The sequence below is a fragment of the Marmota flaviventris genome, chromosome 3, assembly GCF_047511675.1.
Source record: "Marmota flaviventris isolate mMarFla1 chromosome 3, mMarFla1.hap1, whole genome shotgun sequence".
Taxonomy (NCBI): Eukaryota; Metazoa; Chordata; class Mammalia; order Rodentia; family Sciuridae; genus Marmota; species Marmota flaviventris.
The window spans coordinates 88,580,565-88,605,041 of NC_092500.1; the positions used below are offsets into that span (position 1 = coordinate 88,580,565).

Genomic DNA, 24,477 nt, shown 5'->3' on the forward strand with positions numbered 1-24,477 from the left:
AGTCTGAGGAACTTAATTTAGATTTCTTGTGAGGTGCGTCTACTACTAATTAATTCTCTTAGCTACCGTTAATCTGGAACTGCCTTGGTTATGGTTGTGGATGTGAGGTGTCCCCCAAAAGTTCACTTGTGGACAATGCAAGAAGGTTTGGAGGAGAACTAATTGGGTTATAGCCTTAATATAATCAGTAAATTAATCCCTGCTGGGATTAACTGAGGGGTAACTGAAGGCAGGTGAGGTGTGCCTGGAGGAAGTGGCTCACTGGGGGCATGGTTTTGAGGTATATATTTTGTATCTCTAGAGTGGAGTCTCTCTCTCTCTGCTCTCTGATCATCTTGTGAGCGCCTTTCCCTGTGCCAAGTTCTTCTGCCAGGATGTTCAGCCTCACCTCAAACCCAGAGGAATGGAGCCTGTCTTTTGTGGACTAAGACCTCTGAAACCATGAGCTCTCAAATAAATTTTCTCCCCTAAAATTGTTCTAGTCAAATATTTTAGTCACAGCAGCGAAAATCTGACTAAAGCAGCTTTCATTTCTTTTTCATTTTTGAATCCAGTTTTGCTGGAAATAAGATTCTTTCAGTACTTTGAATCTGCCATTCTGGTGCCTTATGCTCTCCACTCTTTCCTATAAAAAGTCAGCTGCGAAGACATATTGGAGGTTCCTTTGGATTTGAAAGTCATTTTCATTTACTGCTTTTAAGATTTTTCTCTTTGTGTTTATCTTTGAAGATTTTTTCTGTGATGAGACTGTGTGGATCTCCTTATGCTTTTTTGTGGATTATCAATTAATTTTTTTTCATTAAATTTATAGTGTTTTCAGCCATTATTTCTTCATTTTTTTCTGCTTTCTCTCCCCTCTTCTTTTGTTGCTCCCCTGATGTGATAGTTGGTGCAGTTATTGATGACACACTAATTGATGTGTAATATAGTGTTTGAAGTCCTTTTCTCTGAGTCTCTCTCTTCATTCATCCTCATACTTTCTGGTCCCCCCCCCCCACTTTTTTTTTCTGCAGATTGCATACTCTCCAAAGAGCTAGCTTCAAGTTTGTTCTTTTTATTTCTGCCAGTTCATATCTATGGTTTAGCTCTTGTAGCGAATTTTTCATGTCAGTAATTATATTTTTTAGTGCCAGATGTCAATTTAGTTCTTTTTTTTTAAATTACTCATCATTTTTTCCCCTCTACATGAGGCAGTATGATGATGTCCATCAAACTTTACTTTCTAAATCATGGTTTGCTTTAGTTCTATTAATATATGTGTAATAGCCATTTTGAGGTCAGTGTCTGTTAAGTGTGTCATTCAGGCCTTTCACAGACATGCTGCCAGTGCCCCCCCACCCCCCACTGTTTGCGAGTCACACCTTCCATTTTCTTTGCATATCTCATATTTTTGTTGAAATGTTTTCATTGTAGAAAATATACTCCAACAACCCAGGACACTGATCCTTACTTATATGGGACTTGTTGATTTTGTGTGTGTGTGTGTGTGTAAAATGTTATTTGGCTTGACTGCTTTATAAAGGTTCATTTCCTCCCACATCCTGAAGCCTCTGAGGTCACTTCTGAGTGTGGCCTTGAGCAACTGCACAGTGACCCTTGGATAACAGTGCTTTCAGCAGGGCTCGCTCTCTCTCTTTTCCTGACCTTCTGAGTAGCTGTCTGCTTTTTGTACAAGTCACCTAACTATTGGACTTGACTACTTATAACTTGGTTGCTCTAGTATTTTCAACAATACCTTGAAATATAAATTTCTCAACAGTCTGACTCAATTGAAAGTAAAACACTTTGCAGAAGTCATTTTTTTTTTTCATTTGGTTCTGACCCCAGGAGACCTCTTCTTAGCCATCTCCTTTCCTACTACCTAATAAACAACATGGGTCTACAATCTATTTAATTTCTCTCACTGTTCTCCAAAGCACCCTCTCCCTTGCCCTTTTAAGTAAAGTCAGTGTCTCCCTGTTGGGACAGCTGAAGATTTTTAAAAGAACTTTTTTTTTTTTCTATTATTATTATTATTATTTTTAATGCTTGTCCTGGGAAAAATCTTAGAGCCACATAGATGGTGGCCTGTTTCTCTCAGCGTGACACTGTTCTATAAATGGGGTTCTTGGAAGTGTTAATATCCTCTAGTCTTCTCCTGTTGTAAAGCCTCTGGTCTGTGTATGAGCTGGGCCATGGGTACTCATGTATTTTCTTTCTGCTGCACCAAAAGTAGAGCACCTTTTCCTTCAGGATGTATTGAATGGAAGAAGAGAGCCTCCAATCTCTTGACTGCAGTCACCTGAAGTTCAGCCTCTACAGAACAAAGGTAGAGGAGATGAGAAATGCTTGTGGCCTGTTCTTCCCAAGGAAGCACATTATTCCTTGTCTGAAAGCCAGGAAGAGAGGAGCCTCATTTTTTTAACCATGCTTTCCCGGAGTGGAGCTTCCATGTTGAGCTGGCAGGGATCATAGAGGGAGGGAGCAGATCATGATTCAACTGTGACAGACTCCCACTGTTCTCATCAAGATTTAGTAGATTTTCTTGAATAAATATTTAATTACTGTTTGCTTTTAGGACAATTTGTAGAGTCTTTAAGTATTTATTTTTTAATATAAATTTTAAAAAAGACTTTTTAAGGACAATTTATAGAGGCTTTAAACGTTTATTTTTTAACATAAATTTTTAAAAGATTTGTCCCTGTGATTATTTCATCATTGTGTCCACAGAGCTCTTCATTTGTCATCCTGAAAGTAGACTGCTTTATAGTGTTAGATTTAATTTTCATTTTCTTAACAAAGAATCACATTGGATATATTTTCAAAGGCATATTCACATCTTTTGCTTTTTTGTTATTTGATTTTTGTTATTGTAAGTACAAGTTCGTTAGAGTCTAGAAATAAGCACAGCATTTAATATATAAACTATAATATTTTCTGACATTCTGTGTCTTGCTTTTTACTCTTAATGATGACTTTTAATCAGGAAGTTCTTAATTTAATGAAGTCCAATTATAATTTTTTAATGGTTTGTGGGTTTTTTTAATCCTTTAAAAGAAATCTTTGCTTTCTCAAAGATTCAGAAGATATTCTCCTTGTTTACATCTAGAAATATTTTATTTTTAAAATTTAATTTTATATGATCCATTTTGAATTTTCTCTGTTTATAAGATGTGATTCATTGAACTCTCCCTAGGGATCCAATGGGATACATACCATTCATTAAAAAAATTCTTTCTTCCCTGAATTTTCCCTTTGTCATGAATCAAGTGGCCCTTTATCTGAGTGTCATTTTCTGTGCTCTTCATTCTATTCCATTGGTCTATGTGTGTAGTCTTAGGCTCAGGTCACATAATTTTAATTACTATTACTGTATAGTAAACCTTGAAATCTGATAAGTCCTAGGGATTTTTTTTCTTTTAAGATTTCTTTGGCTACTCTAGGGTCTTTGCATTTTCACATAAATGCTTATCAATGTATAAACACACATACACACATAGGCACATATACCTGTTTGGATTTTGACCAAACTTTATTGACTTTATAAATTAATAAGAATAATTTTGATATTTTAATAAAATTAGGTCATTTAATAAAATTAAGTCATCTAGTCCATAGATGTGGTATATGTCTACATTTATTTATGTCTTTTTGAAAAATATTTTTTTAGTTGTTGATAGACCTTTATTTTATTTATTTATATGTGGTGCTGAGAATCAAACCCAGTGCCTCACACATACCAGGCAAGTGAGTTACTGCTGAGCCCCAGCCCCAGACCTGTTTAGGTTTTTTTAAACTAGTCTCTGTAATACTTTGTAGTTTTCAGTGTCTTGCACATCTGTTATTGGACTTGTTTCTAAGAGAATTGATTTTTTCCTTATTGCAAATAGTATTATTTTAAATTGGTTTTTGTTAAAATATCAGAATACAGTCCATTTTCATGTGGTGACCTAACTATCCAGCAGCCATGCTCAATTCATATATTTATTCTTACCGTCTGTAGATTCTTTGGGATTTTCTATGTATGTGATCCTTCTAAATTTCATTTCTGTTATTGTCATAGATATTTTTCTTCTTTTGTTATTTCTCCACAGTAGACCTATTTTGTTTTGTTTTATTTTTTGGTGCTCAACTAACATGGTTTTTTTTGTTTGTTTGTTTGTTATTGTTGTTGGTGTATATTTCTTTCAATGGTTAGACAAGCATAAATCCAACTGTGGATTGCGATATTACTGACAAAAACTAGGAATGAGTCAGACAAGAGTTTATTTACTTCAACTTATAACTTCCTGTTTTCATAAAACCTCAAGATATCTCTTTTCTGGCATGGATGGCCTTATTCCAATATTGACTCCTTTATAACTCTGTTTTGTCCAAAGTCACAGCTATATCTTTTAATTCCTATAAAAATTTATATTTCTCTTTTCTCAGTTTATTTCTCTTTTCTTAAAATGCCATATGAGAGCTGGGGGCCTATCTCAGTGGTACAGTGAATGTGTACCATGTACAAGTCTCTAGGTTCAATTCCTAGCATTTTCAAATTTAAAAAAAAAAAACAAAAACAATAGTAACTACTTCCTCTACTGTGTTAATAAGTAGAAAGCTAAATCTAGTTTTTTATAATCATTTGTATGTGACATAATCCATTATAGCCACTAAAAGCCTTTTCCTGTTCAGGCCAAAGGATTTGATTGAGTACAGTATCTTACTAGAATGATTGCATTCTGATAGCTTGGTAGCTTTGTACGCAAACTATCCTGAGTCAAGTAGGAGGAAACATTTTGTAACATGTGTTATCAGAAAAATTCAGATAACAAAATTTTTACAACAGACTTTAACTCTGTTATGGTTTAAAAATTAGTCTTGAGAAGAATTGTAAAAGGTATATATATATGTGTGTGTGTGTGTGTGTGTTTGGAATGTCAACTTAGTAATTCTAAGATTACATTCCCACTCAGCTAGGAATAAGATCACGGACCACATTTTTCTGTGTCTTGTGTCGAGTCAGTGTTTAGTAAATAATTTTTGATAGATTTGATGAAAGATGTTATCCCCGGGTCAATTGAGTGTTCTTCATAAATTCAAGGGGATCCTCTTTTCCACTGCATCTTCAAGAGAACTTCTTGATTCCTTGGATTCTTTTGATGCAAGAGAAGATGATGTGTTTCTGGTTTCCTACCCCAAATCTGGTGAGTTTATTTCAATGCATTTTTAATGTAGGAATGCAATAATAAATAAAATAATCATTTTTGCTCAGCATTTATTTTTTGGAATTTTTCCACTGCTTATTTTAATGAAAAAAATTTGACATAAGAGATTTTTTTAAATGTGCTATGCAAAAGATTCAGTTGGAAAAAGTAAAGCTTTACAAATGCTTGTTTCTATTTTATTCATGAGGACATATGCTGAAATTTATAGTAAGCATAAGATCTATAACATTATAAAGTTCTGATCATAATTTGACCCAGGCATAGCAATAATTAAATAATACTTGTTCAATTTACACTTAATGATTGCTTTATAAATAATTGTTTTTCTTCTAAACTAGTAAGAGCCATCAATATTTGTAACATTAAAAAGATTTCACTTCAAAGTTTATTCCCACATGGAGTTGTAGATCCCTGAAGGGATGGTTATTATGAATAATATCATTCTGTAAATTCTAAAAATGAGTTATATTATTTTTGCTTTGACAGCTGGCAAAGGTATATAACATCCCACTGCCTGTTGCTATTTCCAGACTAGTGACCATATAGAGATGGCATATACCTGGTAGCACTAGTTCAGCAACTAAAAGCTGAGCTCCCCTTGAGTTGTGCGTGCAGAAGAGTCACCATCTGAGGCCAAGAGGTCCTCTTTATGGGAAGATGTAGAGTTCACCTAAGACCAAATCTCCTAGGGTGATCATTCTGTTCTTTTTCCACATTTTTAATTGGTGCATTATAGTTGCACATACTGATGGGATTTGTTATTACATATTCATACATGCACACAGTATAACAATATAATTTAACAGTATCATTCTCTAGCATTTCCCCACTCACTCCCCGCCTCCCGTCCTTTGGTCCCTTTACTTTACTGATCTTCCCAGTGTTATCATTTTATTTTGGAAAACACTGCTGGAAAGAAAAATTAAATGATTGACTCCAGAATATGTCAGAGTAAAGTTGGAATATAATAGGTTGCTCTGTGAATATATGCAAATTGTCTTAAGTTGATATATTAGTTTAGAAAGTAACCTATGATATTTTAAGTGTTCTTGGAACTGGACATGCACACCTATAATCCCAGTGACACTGGATGCTGAGGCAAAAGGACAAGTTCATTTTTGTAATACCTCAAAAAACAAAACAAAACAAAACAAAAAAAACTAAAGCCAAAACAGACAAACAAAGATTTGGGAATATAGCTCAGTGGATGAGCACCATTGGGTTCAATCCCCAGTACCTCACCAAACAAACAAGATGGGCCTAAATGTTCTCACAGTAAGTGGCTAACTTACACCATAAGCAAACATATATTGACTTCCGCTAGACATAGTGGAGCCTACATGGTGACATCCCCTGCCATCTAAGGCATCAGCTGCCAGAAGGTCCCTCTGGTAGCACAGAGTCATTTATATCCCCTCTCTTTTCATCAAAACAAATCAATATGTTTTGTTAAAATAATCCAAATATCCTTACAATTTAAGTCACATTTGTATGAATACTATAATCATAAATATTTAAGACTTATTACAAATTGAAATAGTCAATATTAAAACAATGCAAATGAAGGTCCTATTTAAACTCTGTTCAACTGTAACCTTGTAAATACTGTATCTCATGGAAATTAAAATGAGATAAATGAAGTTGAGGCTCGACTTAAACTCTTTATGGACATTGCTTTCAAGTTAGCAAACCCCACCCCACTGCAGATTTCTATTTCTCTGCTCCAATTTACTGTTGTCTGTAGAGTGCACCCACCATTTGCTTTATGTCAATGTCCAGTTGTTTTCTTGGGCTGGACAGCTTGGTAGGAGAGCACTTGGCCAGCATATGCAAGGCCCTGGGTTCAATTCTCAGCACCAGGAAAAAATAAAACAACAGCAGCAACAACAACAATAAAACAGCTAATGTTGTATTCTTTCTGGATTCCATGATAGCTTGTATCGCTATGATATTTGAATACAGTATACATTAATTGTTCAAATGCTTTGTTGTTTACACAAATATTGTGTGATCTGTACATAAAATGAAGGTTCGTGGCTACTTGCAAGGAGGAAATGGAGGGGTAAACATGAACATGAGCAATGGCAACTATGCTGTGGTTGTGCTCTGACAGAGGTAGGAGCTGAACACAGCGTGGGAGCCAGGAAGGGATGAGCAACTATGCCAGCGAGTGGGGACTCAGGGGTAGTTTATAGAGGATGAAGCTGCATGAGCTCACAGGATGAGTGGGAATCATGTATGGAAAGATGTGCATGACTTTGTGAATTGAAAGTTTCAGGAGTGATTGGTAACAGAAGCGCATTTTAGCCAAGGAAGCAAGAAGTACAGTCTTCAAACCCTTTCACTCTTTAAAATGTGAATCTACTTGTGAAGTGAATTAGCATCTTCAGTGTTTCAACAGGTTTTATGGGTGTGTAATGTGACTATTATAATAAAATTAATGCTTTCATTGCTTTTATCACATCCTAATTTTCTTTATTCATTTTATCAAGAGTGATATTTAATTAAAATTGGATTTCACTTTATCTCTGTGTAAAGGCACTCACTGGGTTGCAGAAGTCATTGAGAACATTCCCAATGCAAAAATAACTATAACATCTCCTATTGAATTGGGAGACATTTCTAAATTTGACGAGCTAAAAACGTATTCTAAGAGAAGAGTCATTCCTACCCATTTGAGCTATGACATGCTGCCGGTGGATATTAAACAAAAGCAATGCAAGGTAAGTTCTGTGGTTAGTGGCTGAGGCTTGGGAATCTCACAAAGCTGGGTTTGGATTCCTACTTTGTCATATGGCCCAGAAGTGGCACAGTCAATATTGCTTATATTTTAATTATTTTATCTATTATTTTTGCAAAGTGTTATATAGGAAAGGAAAAACGCCTAATGTAATATGACATTAGGATTGAAATTTTTCAAGAGATGTATGTGTAAGGAACATTTTAAAAGTCTATTTTGATCAGAAAAAAGAAGAATGTTTGAAAAGCAAAGACAAGACACATGTGACAGCTATAACACATTTCCAGAAACGAAAGCTTTTCAAACAATTTCAGTCATATTCTAAACATAAAAACAAAAGCAGCCTACCAGTCAAATGTGTATGCATTAGAGCAGGTCTTCCACAACTGTAATTCCATGACCACAATACCTCTGTGCACAAATTAAAGGAAGCACAGTCAACCAGGGGCAAATGTCATAAAGCTTTGCCTTGACTGACCCTCCCTCCCCAATCTGTCAGAGCAGGAGAAAGTGAATTAACTTGATTACATTTCACTCAACCAGACCTTCCAAAGAGACTCTTGCTAAGACAAAGGGAGAGAAAGGGAGAAAGACAATGCTTTTCAAATATTCTTCTTTCTCCTGATGAAACAGACTGAAAATATAAAGAGTGAGACAGAAAGAAAAGCAAAGATAGAGACAGAGAGGAGGGAAAGGAGAGAGACAGAGAGATTCGAAGAGAAAAGGATTCAGATTAAACTCACTAACTTTAACTCAGGGTGATGTGGTAACAAATGGCTACCAGATAGGAAGCTATATGTTTTGTGTACATCACAATAAGGACAAGTGAAGGTCACAGACCCTTCATAAGCAAGGACACTGAAGCTCAGATAGCTTTGGGCACTATATATATATACACATTAGTTATAGTTGGACTCAATATCTTTATTTATGTATTTTTATGTGGTGCTGAGGATTGAACCCAGGGCCTTGACTGTGCTAGGTGAGCACTCTACCCGCTGAGCCAGCACCCCAGCCCAACTTTGGGTGCTTCTTAACCACCACACTAAAGCCTTGAGGTGCAGCCCTTTCAGTGTGACCCTTATTGGGAGCTGAGCCTCCTCTTCCCTGACCTCATGAGAGGTTTCCCACAACTGTTAATGAGGTTCAGCTCCTGAGGGCTTGGAGTTGGAGAAGCCTCCTTGCCCCAGCAGGGTCCTGGGACAGTAAATTCCTCCCTCATATTCCCCCTGCTAGAGCTCAATCCTAGTTGCCTTCTCTATTTTCTCCTTAATCCTCATTTCTCCCTTTTTATGTTTCTAAACTCTTTGGCATAAAAGTTATGCTTTCTAGCTCATTTTATGTTGTTTTGTTTCATATTTGATTCCCCTCCAGAGTACTATTCTGCCTTCCCTTTATCCCCCCTAACCTCCTCCAGTAATTCTAATGTCTCTAGACTACATTCTCTGACAAAATATGTACTAATTAATGGGTTGCATTGTCTTTCCCAGTAGATAATGCAGACATATAACTTTGGGCGTTCTCCAGAAACCCTAAAAACTTTTGTTTTTACTAAAATGAATATGTCCAACTGAATGGGGCTTAAATTCTGACACTTTATCCCTTTTTTGTTAAGGCAGTGGGTTTTTATAACTGTTCTGTGAGCCTTAGGGTTCTATGAATCTGCTCAGGAGAAGTCAGATAGGCCTAATGTGTTAGGTTACTCTGAAAGCATTTCTTGGGATGTAGAGAGAATACTGGGTGGGGTGGGGGTAAAGGTGACTCTTCATTCCTGTACACAGCGACCTTTATACATCCCCTCAATTAAAGAAGAACAGACACTGTTCATGTGGACCCACAATACCTGGACTATGAACAGGATAGTTACATTGAACAGGATAGTTACGTATGCATAATGACTCAGCTAACTCTTTTAATCTGAGCAAAATGTGTCTACCCTGATTGTCATTTTAAAAGTAAGTGGAACATCTTGTACCCTCAACTCATCATGCAATATTGACTATGATTGAAAATGCTCCTAGTAAATCCAGCTTCCTATCCTGGTGTCCTGAGGCCTCTTATATAGTCTTATGGACTCTACACACCCTGCTATAACTCTTACAACATTGTATTGTCAAGTGTATTTAATTATAGACTTCCCGCTCCTGACTGTAAGTTTTGAGAGAGCTAGAATCCATTTCTGTCTTGTTTATTGTTATATTCTTTGGATTTCTTTCTTTCTTCTTCTTCTTCTTTTTTTCTTTTTGGTTCTGGAGATTTAACCCAGAGGTGCTTTACCACTGAGCTACATCCCCAGCCCTGTTTGTTTTTCATTTTGAGACAGAGTCTCAATAAGTTGCTTAGGGTCTTACTAAATTGCTGAGGCTGACCTTGAACTTGCAATCCTACCTTAGCCTCCCAAGCCTCTGGGATTATACAGGCATATGCCACCATACCTGGCTCATTATATTCTTTGGACTGAGGAAATCTCACATTACTTGGTACACAGTAGGTACTAAATAAATATTTATTGAATTGAATTAAACTGCATTTGCAGTGTTCATGGAAATTGGGAGGCTCCCTCAAGATTCCCTACTCGTGGGGGGATTAAATGGTAGAAAAAAGAAATTCTAAAACAGTATTTTTTTCTTTCAATAATAACAGACAATTTGTAAGAAATCTTAGGATCAGGAAATCAGTTTTATATTATGTGGATAACTAAAAGGTAATTTTGTCTCACAAATGAATAAGGTTATATTTTCCCATGTCTTCCCCCAAAAGATAGGACCAAATTTAGCACATAAATGTAGAAAGTGTGGTTGGTAGACTGGCAGTATCAACATCAGCTGGGAGCTTGTTAAAAGTACAATATACCAGGCCTCCTCCTTGACCTCCTCAATCAAAATCTGCATTTTAACAAGATCCTCTAATGACTCCTCTGCACATTAAGTTTTGAGAGATATTAGCCTAAGACAGTGTTTAATCATTAGCAAAAGCTATCCCCCTCCAAAAAAAAAAATAATAATCAGGATTTGCACAGGTAAGTTTAGCTGCTGTTTTCTTTCAGCAAATAGTTTGTACTGGGTTATTTAAGAATAAATTGGTTTTTTAAACAGGTTATCTACATCATTAGAAATCCAAAAGATACAGCTGTCTCACTCTTCCACTACTACAGAGATAACCCCAATCTCCCTTACATTGAAACATGGGCTGCATTTTTGGAGCTGTTCCTCAGAGGAGATGGTAAATATAACAATGATTTTAATATTCATAACATACAGTGAACTTTCTCACTGAAAATGAAAGCATTTTTCCAAGAGTTTAAATGGATCCTAACTGCCTATTTTCAGAACTATGCTGAAAAGATAATTCTTTCATTTCTTCTAAACAAATTCTTACTTACTTTACTTCTCTAAAGTCTCTCTTATCTCCTAAGGGAGTAATGTATTGGTGATTATTTACTGAGCTGATTTGAATGTTTTCTAAACAGATTAATGCTATATAAGCAACATCCCCAACCCACCCCATATACCAGTAGTCTTTCTTTTTTTTTTTTTTTTTTGGTGAAATAATTATGAAGATAGGAAGCCTGAAATACCTTATATATACCTGCCTAGGGGGGAAGAAACATGAAACAACAAAAAGTATGCTCATAATTTCCCCAAATAAACCAATAAACAAATTGTGAGAGAACTGATTTCATGAAAACTAACAGCCATTTATCTTGAAAAACACCACCATGAAACATGATTGAGCTGCACGGTGCACATTGGTTCTGCCATCACAAGACCTTTGAATTTATTCCTCTCCCCTGGACTTAGTGGTGTCTGAAGCACTTAAAAAACAAACAAACAAACGAACAACTATTCTGAATTCCCAAACACATGTTAAGCCAAAATAATAGACCAAGGCACTGTAGACTTTAAGAGACGTGAGTTAGAGCCCTCTCTCTTCCTGGAGGTAGGGTAGGTCTTCTTTAATGGCTAATTTCGCTAGCAGATTGTTCAGCCTTTAGTTTCAAAGAGGGCTAGGTAATTGTAGCCTTAATCCCTGGCTCCACATAGTACTTTTTTTCTTTGTTTCACTCCATACCGTATGGAAGAATATGTTCTGCTCACAGTATTTCCTCTTTCTGATCTGCTTTCCTGCTTAGCTAATGGCACACATTTAATGGAATCATGTTGCAGGAATGACAGGTAGTTATCTGGTCCAAATACCCACCTGATTTTGAATCACCCTTATGACATCCACAAGAATTGTATAAGTTAAGCTTAAACATCTTAACCCTGGCAACAGGTTCATCAACCCCCTAACACTCTGCATTTCCTCTTGGCACTTCTCAGATGTTTTCGGTTTTTTTTTTCTTTTCTTACCATTTACTGTGTGCTTACCATGTGATACACTTAGGTAAGTGCTATGCAAACATTCTCTCATTTCATCCACACCAGACACCCTACGAGGTAGCTGTTATTATCCTCATTTTAAACTGAAGAGAAAGCAAACCTTGAGAAGCCAAGCAATTTGTTCACAGATGCATAACTAATAAGGAACAAAGCCCGGGTTAATTTCAGGCATTTTCTTCAAAATCTTTACCTTTAACCATTGTGTCATTTGTTCAGGAGAGAAAAAAACTACCCCTGATCATAAATTCCTCTTGTACATGATAGCCTTCTAAATATTTGAAGATAGTTGGCATGCCTAACTTCACCTCAATTCCATTTTTGGAATAAGCAGAGTTTAAACACATGATTTTTTTTTTCCCAGAACAGACTTGGAGTCTGCTTTTCCTCGAGACAAAAAATGCTGTTTTTGTCTGCCATTATCACACACTGGGGTTCCCAATCCTTTCCACTGCATCAGCTCTAATTTGGCCACTCTACTATTATGCAGTTTCCAGAAAGCAAGTATACTTTAGGTGTGATCTGGTGAGGACAGGGTGGAGCAGGTCTAACACTATTCCTATTCTAGAAGTTATTTTTCTATCCATGTAACCACAAACATCCCAGCCCAGGCCAGAGTACAGTGAGGCTATCTGGCCCTAGTGGAGCCCCTGGAGTATCCAGGAGGAACAGAGTATAGTTGGAAAAAGTATTCCAGATGATTCTCTGGCACCTTCTTGGGTGAATGAACAGATTTTTAGTTGTAAAGGGATTTTATCTGTAAACATTATACAACTGGGTGATTCAGCCTAGGCAAACCCTCTCACCAACAGAAGCACAGAAGTTGTTTTTTAAAAAATCTATTGGGTTGAGTACAAGTAACTTCTGTTTTTACTATTTGTAAGTCATGGTTGTTTGTGTTCCTGTGCAGGTAGTATTACATGTATGAGACTATTTTTTTCAGGGATGTTCTTTAGAAACTCTTTGAAGGGAAGATTATTTCTCTTACCATGGTATAGTAGGAAGAATAGGTGACAGAGGCAGAAGACCTGGCATCAAATTCTGACTATATTTCCTGTGTGGCTTTGGATTAGTAGCATAACTTTTCTGAGGTCTATACTTTAATATAAAAGAAGGCTAATCAAATTATCCATTTTGTAAGATTATTTAGAGGTTCAAATTTAAATAATGTGTGAAATGTGCTGTAGAAATCTACTCGTGCATTCTTTCAGAAGGTGTTTAAAGAGTTTCACATTGCCGGGCCTGGTGGCACATACCTGCAATCCCAGAGGCTCAGGATGCTGAGGCAGGAGGATAACAAACTCAAAGCCAGACTCAGAAACTTAGTGAGACCTTAAGCAACTTAGTGAGGCCTTGTCTCAAAATTAAAAATATAAAGGCTGGGGATGTGGTTCTGGGCTCTGATTAAGCGCTGCTGGGTTCAATCTCTGGTACCAAAAAAAAAAAAAAAAAGATTATGATGAAGAAAGAATGAAAGTAAGTTTCACATTAAGGCAGAGCTGTTGTTGAGTAAGAATTTATCTAAAGAGGTTATTTTATAACCGAGGAGTTATGATATCCTGTATCTATCCCTAAATATAGACATGGATTTTAGTTATATAATGCGATATTAAAGAGACATATTAGACATGTATCTAATCATCTAATATGCCTTTCAGATAGCATATAAATACATTTTAGCTTTTCAAGTTAAACAATAACTAGAAATTGTGTTCTGGTAAAACCATAGCAGATTAATAATCTCAATAAAATTAATGCCTTAGCATTCAGCTCTTTTTTCTCCTCACAGCCTTCTCTCCGGTCTTATATAGATACTCTGTTTCCTAGGCCACTTCGTCCCAGAGAGTTTTGTTTTTCTTCACAAATACTTCATCTTCTGAGATCTTCCTAGAAACTAGAAACTAAGACATTCATTATAACTGGAGTAGAGGCACAAGGTTTGCAGAAAGTGTGGCAGGATCCAAAAGGCTGCTGGGAAGAATGGAATGTTAATGTAGGACAAGTGGCTTGCTTAGGGAGCCTTGGGGCCCTAAGGTTGGAAACAGGAACTTGCAGTGATGCAAATACTGATTTGTATGCATTTCTCCAGCAGCTCTCAGCAAAAATGGGAGAGAAGAAAGAAGTTGAAGTGTTTTGATTCAATTCTGGGTGTTTTTTTTTTTTCCTAATTGTTCTAAATAAGCAATAAGGCAACAAGGAAACTGAAGAGATAAGCAAGAAAACAGAGGAAGAGAGTGAAGACAGAAAGGGACAGAATATTCAGAGTAGGGCACGGGAGGAGCTGTCCATTTAGTCACTCGAGCAGATGGCAAGAACTGAGAGGACCCAGAGACTGTGACCTGTTAGGAAGAGCCTTCAGTGACTTTAGGAGAGAGAACAGGTTGATTTATGATTGAGATAAGGAGGGAAGGAATGATTTATTGAAATGAGTCTCAAAGAAGCATGGATTCAATAGGAAGGAGGAATTCTGGAATTTTCTAGGAGGCCAAATGGCTCACTCCCCAGACCCTAAGACACATGGGTTGAGTTAGAATAAACTTGTCTTCTCAGGGACATTTGGTGAAAGAATTTTAGATAGCAAAGGGCAGGCCCTGCAGGCAAATATTAAAGCCAGGAGGTAGTAGGATAATTCTGAAATTAAATGCAGGACATGGAGAAAAGAGTTTTCCATAAAAGAAAGATTTCAAACCTCTATTTTGAAAGCTGAATTTTTTTAGAGCTAAGATCAATTAATGACCTGGATAATTAAACGATTCTGATTTTAAAAATTAATCCAAACTTTAAGTTTTTTAGCCTATCAAAAACATTTTTCAGATATAGTACTAACATACTTTCCTGTGTTGGTGAAGAAGGAGCAGGCTGCCAACTTTTTTCAATTTTATCTGACTAAAGTCCTTTTGGAACATGGTGGGGTATGAATTAATTGGTCAACAATGAAACAACTGGCTTTCAAATTATGATCAAGCTATGCGGCAACATCTACTCTTAAATGTATTCTGAGGCATGTTGCAATACATTTCCTATGAAAAACCATAATGAGCAAAGTCAGTTACACCTAATGGTGAGTAAAACTCTGGGTCTGTCTTTGCCCAGCCTCCTAGCTGCTGGAGCTCAGCTTCCCTGTCCTGTAGTCTAAAGGAGTCTCTGGACATCAACAACTCTAGGCATGATGTCACCTGGAGGATGTGGGTGTGGGAACTGGCAGGGCAGGTTGTGTCCATGATGTGGTCTAAGGCACCAGTGACTACAGTAGTTAACTTCCTAAATTTGCATTAGAGAAAATCAGTCTTCCTCCTACTGGTGTTTGCTTCTGGGAAAAGAATGACCCTTCTTAGAAGAGGTATCCCTTATCACTGAAGTGGTACTTTGAGTAATTTAGTAAGAGGTGTTTCGCAAGTCACTGAAACTGCTAGAGACTGCTGATAACTAAAAGGTGTGTCCAGGAAGCTCTCTGAGGAACTTACTGTAAACCCTGTGGGTCCCTGGGGTAGCAGGCTGACTCTTTGATGACATCACAGTAGTCCTGGAAATTCTTGTTTTAAAAATACACATGGTTATTTTCTGCTCTTTGTTTCCTCAAAAGCTGAAGCCATGAAAAATTGCACTTAGTTTGGAGTTAATTATACTTCAATTTATTCAAAGCTTTAATGTTCAAAACGTCTAGCAAATGTCTGGCAGACACTAATGGCTTAATAAATGTTTATTCAATGAATCAAAAGTCAGCAGATCTTCAGGAAAGCAGTAGAGCAGCTCTTTTATACTTATGGTATTAGCCAGAATTTGAATATTGATTGGTAAGGTTACATGGAACAATGTATATGCAGTATTTTAAATTACTATGATTTATGCATTATGCTTCAAACTAGTTGACTTCATGAAATGAAATAAATAAATTTTATTTTTAATCACCATTGTCAAAGAGGTTATTATGCATCTTAATATTTTGCGTTTAAACCCTTGGAGTTTTTTTTCCAAGGCTGTTAGTTAATAACAACAACAAAGAGATCATATCAACTAAAGATAAATCTCCAAGGCTGATTTTTCAGTCTTGAACTAACATGTGAATAGAATCTTTTTTAAAGTTAATTTTATTTTTTTGTTCAAATTAATTTTAACTGATACATGAAAACATAATCATAAGAATTTTTTTAAAAGAAGTTTGTAAATATTTTTGGAAAAACCTATAATTATGAAAACATGTCACTTTGTAGGAATAAATTCTCATTGTTTCTATATTTCTCCCAAGAACCAAAATGGTGGTCAAAAAACTATCTTGAGAAAATGTGTATCTGTATTTCTGCTCCTTCTTTCCCTGATGGTAAAAAAAAAAAAAAATGTTTTCTAGAAATAAGGAAAAACAGCACCAAAGATTTATTAAAAGATGTGGCCATCCAGCATCATATCATAGCATTCTATTTGTCAAAATAATAGTGAAACCAAGCTCTTCTAAGGAAAAGTCTTACTCCAGAGTCTGATAAGTACATGCTTCACTTTGACTGCTTCCTAAGAGAAAACCCCATGAATGCAAAGACATAATTTTTAATAATACACAACAATTCACTTTTTTTTCCAGTTGTGTATGGATCCTGGTTTGATCATGTTTTAAGCTGGGAAGAGCACAAAAATGATAATGTTCTAATTATATTCTATGAAGAAATGAAGAAAGTAAGTCTTCCCTAATGTTTCAGTAATCAAGTTTTAAATCAAATTAAGTTAAAACAAGAAGTCAATCAATTGAATTCTGCTTTTTAGGTTTTAGGGAATGAATTTTGTGTTTTGACAAGACTTATACTTAATTTGTTTTTTAAATTTTGCTTATTGCTCAGGATTTTTTTAAAAGTTTAAAGAAAATAACTACTTTCCTTGGTATGCATGTGAATGACAGTGAAATTAATAACATTGCTTGGAAAACATCCTTCAGTGAAATGAAAAATAATACAGTCAAAGAAAGCCATGATCCAAATCATACCATCTGTGCCCTCACATCTGAGAGGAATCTGGTATTTAGAAAAGGTAAGCCAGAAGGAGATGTGGTAACTCATCTGTCTTTGGAAGTACAGTTGACCCTCCATATTTGCATCTTCCTCATCAGTGAATTGAGCCTATAGCAGATGAAAATATTTGAAAAAAATTGCAACTATACTGCATGTGTGTAGACTTGTCATTGTTTCCTTAACAACTGGGTATAACAACTATTTAGAGAGCACTTACATTGTACTGGGTATGTCTAGAGAGGATTTAAAGTGCAAGTAAGGATGTGCATAGATAGGTTATATGCAAACACTATGCCATTTGATATAAGGGATATCTCGTGAGGATTTGGGTATTTTGGGGATGTCCTGGAACCAATCCCCCCTGGGATAACCAAGGGACAACTGCAGTTCCATTTTTAATCTTCCATTTTACCTTTCCATTTCTTGTGTAATACATTGCACATTGTCACCCTTTGGTGAATGTTTATTAAATAAGATTGTTGAATTGTGTTATTTCCAGAATTGAGATGTCAATGCCTGTTCAGGAGTCAATTGAAAGCTAGACATAGGAGTTAAACAGATGGAAATAATAAAGCTCTTTGAAGAAAATGCCTCAGGTCTGCAGCCTAGTGCATTTGCTGACAATTTACCCTGAATTATATAAACATATGCACTTAGTTACAGCCCATCAAGGGCCATTCTTTCCATTCCCCAGGCAAGGCGCTGGGGCATAGTGGTGATCAAACACACCAGTCTTCTCTTAAGTGAAAAGAGTTCATGAATGTGGATGGTATGCTTCCCCAGATACCAACCAGGCAACTCATCCTTCAGAAGTAAGGAAGGAGTAGGGAGAGAAGCTGGGATTGTTAATCAAGGATGGTCCTCTGCCTGGAAACACAAAGAGAAGAAAATAAATCTTCTCCACTAGTTCTTCGGGTTTAAGTAAGGAGCAAGTACGGGTACATCTGGATATAGAACTATTTTGAAGTCTGTGTGATTTTTATCCAGATATAGGGGGAACCAGGTGAATATCTGATGAGATGGGAGGTGGAAGGTGGGTACGGGAACTAAGGGCCCCTCTTCCAAGAGGTTTGAGAATAGAGGGTAGGAGGAAGGGGATGTGGGGCTTGAGAGAAAGGCAGGAACAAGTAAAAGATTAGGAAGGGTTGAGAGAAGTGGTGAAAGAAAAACAGCAGAACTTAGAAAAAGATCCACATAAGGAAGGCAAAATAAGCAAAGAGGAAGGAAACCAACCAACAAACAACAAAAAAGGAGACAGACCATGGTAAAGAGGAAAGTGAGAAATGAGGAAGTTCTGATATTTAGTGGTGAACAGTGTTTGATTACTACCCTTTGAGATTCTGATTAGCAAAGTAATCAATATTCTCACATCTTATCCTACAAACATGTGAAATATTACTGTAATGGGAAAGGAATTATTCTCTGACCTGCCATGCTAGTAACCTTAGCAAATATCCTATATGAAATCAGTTCACTTATCACTGTAGCTAACAACATTAATTCTAAAGCATTTAAATTCAGTGTTAAAAGTGTTTCCTTGTGTTGCTCTAAGCACAGAAGGTTAACAGTGGGAACATCCTCACTGATACTGTCACCAGGAGGGCCTGTTGGTAGATCTTTGTACACAAGGAATTAAACACAAGGAGGGCCCAGCAGTAGTGCACTTGGCTCCTGCCACTGGGTAGATGAGGTGGGAGTTGAGGATCTATCCTTCAGAAATGCTCACTGCAGGTAAACTGCTCAAGTCACTGACTTAGACTCCTTGGCACACAGAGAAAGTCTTCACTTTACAGAGGAGAATTTGTCCCTGCAGTTGTCTTTACTTTGATATCCCAAATTAGAGTGATGTTCTAGGAAATGACAAGGTAGTGATCCCAGTGTCCCAAGTCCAATGACCTGCACATACTCAAAGTTCCAGGAGAATTATGGGAGTGTGGAAAGATGTATGGCCAGGAGGCAGGCTGCAGTATTGCCCATGACAATGAAAATCTAGAAAGCACTGAAACGGACACTAATCAGAAATTTAGTTACATGCATATAGGAATTTACTATGGCGTATGAAAATTACAGAAAATTATGCAGGCAAAAGTAGGATTTATTGAGTGCTTACTATGTGCCAACCACATTACTTGGTTTATCTTTCTTATACTTGACAATAAACTTGAGGATTATATTCATATTAACCCTTGTACAGAGACATCAAGTACCTGAATAACTTTTCAAAGTCATGGAACTAAAAGACAGTAAAGTCAAGACTTGAATTCAATCAAATTTATTTGAGGTTTCTTTTCCTTAACTGAAGGTTCATCATCAGTTTTGCTTATCTTTTCAAAAACCCAACTCTTAGTTTTGTTGATTTTTTTTTTTGGTCTTCTCTATTTCATTTATTTCTGCTTTCATCTTTATTATTTTTTTCCCTTGTTCTAACTTTGAGCTTGGTTTTTTTCCCTTCTTTTTCTAGTTGGTTGAGGTGTAAAGTTAGGTTGTTTATTTGAGATGATTCTTTTTCAGTATAGGTGTTCGCCACTATAAATTGCCCTCTTTGTTTTGTTTCTACTGTATTATCTAAGTTTTTGGTGCCGTGGTTTTGTTTTTTTGTTTCAAAACATTTTCCAATTTCCCTTTAAGTTTTTGATTGATCGTCTTGTTCTATGCAACCATAATTTTACTGTGTGTGTATGCATACTAACATGGAAGATGATCAAAGTATAACATGTGAATTAAAAGCAGGTTATCATGTCGTGATTCTTAAATACAGTTTACATGAATATCTATGCTTGCAAAGAAAAACACCTGGGAGAATGCAGGTTAGCATATACCATGTTAGCTGAGTGTATTTCCTTGATTTTTTTAAACCTTCTTTGCTCATACATATTTTCTTAACCTACATATATAATTACTATATTATTTTTAGAATTGTTTTCCTTAACAAAAGAAGTAAAGGAAGTCCAAAGAACAAATCAGAAATTAGAAACAAGACAAGCAAACAAAAGTCATATCAAATGAAGATTAAAATAGTGATTCAGAGGAGCTGACACTGAGGCTGGAAGGGAAAACCAGAAAAAGACCAAAGGATATTGATTGTTCAGTAACAATAATATTGCTCTTCCATGGGCCAGGCATACTGACCTCATGGAGCTGGCCTGTCGGACCGCCCTCCGACAGAGGTTGAGGAGAATCACTAGACCAGCTAGTGAGTGTCTCCGGGCTGAGCTAGAGGATGAGTGTCGCGACCCGGCCCGCCACCCTGCCTGGCAAAAATCACACCGAGTCGGGAGTTGAGTCAGCCGAGATGGCACAGCAACTCAGTTTATTGTGGAGGGAGAGGACTTATATAGAGAGAGGAGAAGGTGGGGGGGACAAAGGCAGGGGCCAATCAGAGATCGGAGAGTCCCCCAGGTTGGGGTAGCCTAGGCACCCCAGTTACAGAAACAGAGCTCCATTACCCCAGTTACAGAAACAATACCCCATTAGGTATGTGTGCCCCGTTGCTGGGGAGTTATTCTTTGTGTTTGCAGAAGCCATATCTTGGGGCCGTTCAGGCACGTATATGGAAGCCATTTCTCAAGCTCTAACTGTCATGTACATGGAGAATCACAAAACCAGAATCACAAGACTGGGGATTTCTTTTTCCCCAGCGATTGCACTTCCATGGTCAGCAGAGGTCCCAACACTGGCCTTGTGTCCAACTTGGTGTGCCTTAGAGGCAGTGTCATCAGTGTCATTTCCTGATTGAGATCTTCCTTCTGGTACTACTCTCCTTTCCATCTCCTATCCTCACCCTACTGGCAATAGAAGAATTTCTCTCTGCTTCTTCTTGAACTCAATTTTTGAGGCAATAATTCATAACATCAGAAATTCCTAGGTTGTTTTATGTTGCTTTGCTGTAGGTGTAGGTGACATTATTTGGCATTCGATTAAGCTGCAGGTTGTTTATTGAACACCCACTCACTAGAAACTGCTCAGCATTGAATCAGGAACTATAGGATTACACACAAATGATACATCACAGTCCCTAACCTAAGCTAATGGGAAAGAAAACATAATAGAGAATGGTATTAAGCAATTAGAAATGTTGGGATAAAATGATATTTCATTGGCTTCAATACCTGGAGACCCCAGAGGTGAAGCTTGAGGCCAGAAAACCATTGTGTGCAAGATTCAGGTTTGGGTTGTGTCACAGGGGGCATAAGAGAGGTGAGAAAGGCAGTATTGAGGGGACCCTCTTGTGGCCAAGCTGAGAAGGTAATTTGTATGATCAGGAGAGGCTCAGGGACATTGTGAGGTATATTCCTTATCTCCAGATATCTTATATTGGAACTCGATGTTTATGTTTCTAATTATCCATTATTCACTTTGTAAAATAGGTTTTCTTATAATGAGACAAATTACCCACCCACCCACACATCTTCTGCTACTAGGTGCCCAGGTAGGGAAATAAGTTAAATGTTCTTATGCCCACATTGTCTGATTTAGTTTTATTACATTTAGATTAGAAACTTATTTGCCTGCTAGAGTAAAACCTTATGATGTTTAAGTATTTTCAATCTCTCTTTCTTTTTAAGAAGTAACTTCTTAAACTGTACAAATCAATAATGCAACCTTTGCAGAATAAATTAGAAACAACAGATAAGCAAAAGAAAAATAATCCCACATAATCTTATCACCAAGGAATACCAAATGTTCACATTTTATTATAAAGCTAACAGATTTCTTTTGTGAATACTATACATTTAAATTGGTTCTTGTCTGATACATTTCCAATTTTTGCAGGAGTGGTGGGTGATTGGATAAACTACTTTACTTCAAAGCAGAAGAGAGTATTTGATGAACTATTCACAGAGAAAATGAAACACAGTGAACTGGCAAGACGCTTGAAGGAGTACTCTTAGTACAAATGGGAAATGAAACCAATTTCCATTTTATGCAGTGCTGAGCTTGGGGAATGTGTAAATATTTTTCACCAATGTAGAAAGCCAATATTTCTTTCAGTGAGAAACATATACTTCATGAATGTGTCAAAAGTGCCCTGTGTGAGAGACTGTTATTATATTCTGTGATAGCAGGGAATTATTAGTAAAAGGAAGTATAACATTTTTGAATGGCTGAATTATATACCTATTTCCAGGATATTCAGTAAGGCAAGGAATTACTTCTATTCAGAGAGAGCATATTACTGTGGTGTTCTACAAGCTGCAGTAATGTACAACAAAAGAGGCGAGGGATTATCTAAAATAACAAATGTCTGAGAAGAATTTATTTTCTGCCTATTTGGACAATCATGACCAACACTTTTATTTCGACATTCTCTGGTGTCTGTGTAGAAATATTCTCCAATGTCATAATCATGACAAACATAATCTTACTAAGGTAGAATCTCCTAATACTTGAGCATAATCAAATGACCACATTCCAATATATTGGGAAAAATAAAGAATGAAGAGATAACACTTTCACATTAATACTGGCTTAGTATTTTAGTATTTTCTTTATCTTGATTCAGTTAGTTTACAAAATTTCTTATTTTCCAGTTTTTAAAAGTGTAATTTTCCTTGAATGTTTAGGATTCTTTGTAGTATTTTGAATATGTATGCTTTCATTCTGAATCATTTTTAACATTAATTCAATCTGTATAATTCTCTCTATCCTATAACGAGTATTATTCTATAGGTTTAGTCCAGAGGACATTATAATGGAATTTCAGTGAACTTATTTTAAGATTATTTATCACCTACGTGACAACATATAAATTATATCGTGTTGTTTATATCTGTCAAAATATCTAACCCACAGCTTAATGGCAAATAAAAGTGTATATTGTGTATGACATTGAGCTTTGAACTCAAAGGAATGAGTTGACTTAATTTAACCATCATTTGATTCTGTATCTTAGTGTATTGTAAACCTACATAAATCATCAGTCACAAATCTGTTGGAGTCTTTTGTGTCAAGTTTATTTTGTAAGAAATTAAATCTTCATAAACCTTCTATATACACATTTGTTACAAATAAAATGTATTTTCTTTTTACTCCATGCATGCAATTTTTTTCCTCCAAAATTAGCATTCCTAGAGATTTACTGAGATACTTCCCTTCCTCAAATGAATGAGGTTAGAGAATGACAGGAGCAATCAGGGGTCATCTTTCTTCGTTAGCTTCATCTTCATGGTGGAGCTGAAATCCCTCCTGATATTGATGGCCAGGGAATGACAAAGCCATAAGACACCCACAGAGATCTAATGAGGCTGGAAATTCAAGAAAATAATGACTGTAGGGTTGGAGGAACCAAATCCTGTGAGACAATATCCCTTCTCATTTCATGAAAATGATTGTTGAAGTCAAGAGAACTGAAGAAAGACTGTATTTGATTGTATTTTAGACCTATAAGGTAAATTTAGAATCCAGTTTTGATAAGAAATTTCCTAAGATTGGTATTTAAAGGTGTAGCCACAAATCTTAATTCCTAGTTCATTTATCAATTAAAAATATTTCTGAGTATCATCTATGTGCCAGGGTTCATGGTGGACCATAGGGACACATGATGGAGTGGAAAGAATCTCTGCTTTCAAAATGCTTACTTGCTACAGGGGAAAGTTATAGAATAATAATTAATATTTTTAGAAAAGCAAGCATATGAGATGTGCCAGGTCCCACTATATACTATAAAAATAAAATAAGGTCATTTCACGGTAAGTGCAGAGCTGCCTTAGCTGGGGTGTGAACCTTCAATGTGAATGAAGACTAGTGCTATCTGAACTTGAAGGCATGATAGGGGTTTAGATTTCACTCTAGATGGGTGGGTGGCTTTGCATAGATGAGGGAGACATGCTGACAAGCATTTTGAAAAAATCATTCTGATTGCTAGATTTAAATGGTCACGCAAAGAGGCAGGGATAAATGGCTATTTCAAATGGTGTAGGTGAGAGAGAGAAGACTTGGACTATGGTCATAGAAGTGGGGATGGTGGAAATGGACATTTTAGGGATATATAACATGGATATCAAACTAGTGAAGCTATTAACAGGAAGAGACAGAAAGGAGTAGATTAAAAGGAACCCAGACTTTTGGCTAATCAATTCACTATCTGAGAATGGCATTTATTTAGATGTGAGAGCTTGGGTGGAGGTATGTGGATAAAGATTTCTACTTTGACCACGCTGACTGAAATATCTATT

General features: G+C 36.5%; 1 protein-coding gene across 1 annotated transcript; it reads left to right on the forward strand.

Moving 5' to 3' along the window:
* Positions 1-4,940: 4,940 nt before the first annotated feature.
* Positions 4,941-22,765, forward strand: LOC114091725 (sulfotransferase 6B1-like). The gene is made up of 6 exons (XM_027934238.3): positions 4,941-5,168; positions 7,728-7,912; positions 11,025-11,151; positions 16,882-16,973; positions 17,135-17,321; positions 22,076-22,765. Exons 1-6 carry the CDS (start codon positions 5,024-5,026, stop codon positions 22,192-22,194), a joined length of 855 nt encoding a protein of 284 aa, XP_027790039.1. The 5' UTR covers positions 4,941-5,023; the 3' UTR covers positions 22,195-22,765.
* The last annotated feature ends 1,712 nt before the right edge of the window (positions 22,766-24,477 follow it).

Coding starts and splice junctions, on each gene's coding strand:
- LOC114091725 (XM_027934238.3), top strand. CDS start 5,024: ATGTTATCCCCGGGTCAATTGAGTGTTCTTCATAAATTCAAGGGGATC. Junction 16,974..17,134: donor TCTATGAAGAAATGAAGAAA/GTAAGTCTTCCC, acceptor CTTATTGCTCAG/GATTTTTTTAAAAGTTTAAA. Junction 17,322..22,075: donor GAATCTGGTATTTAGAAAAG/GTAAGCCAGAAG, acceptor CAATTTTTGCAG/GAGTGGTGGGTGATTGGATA.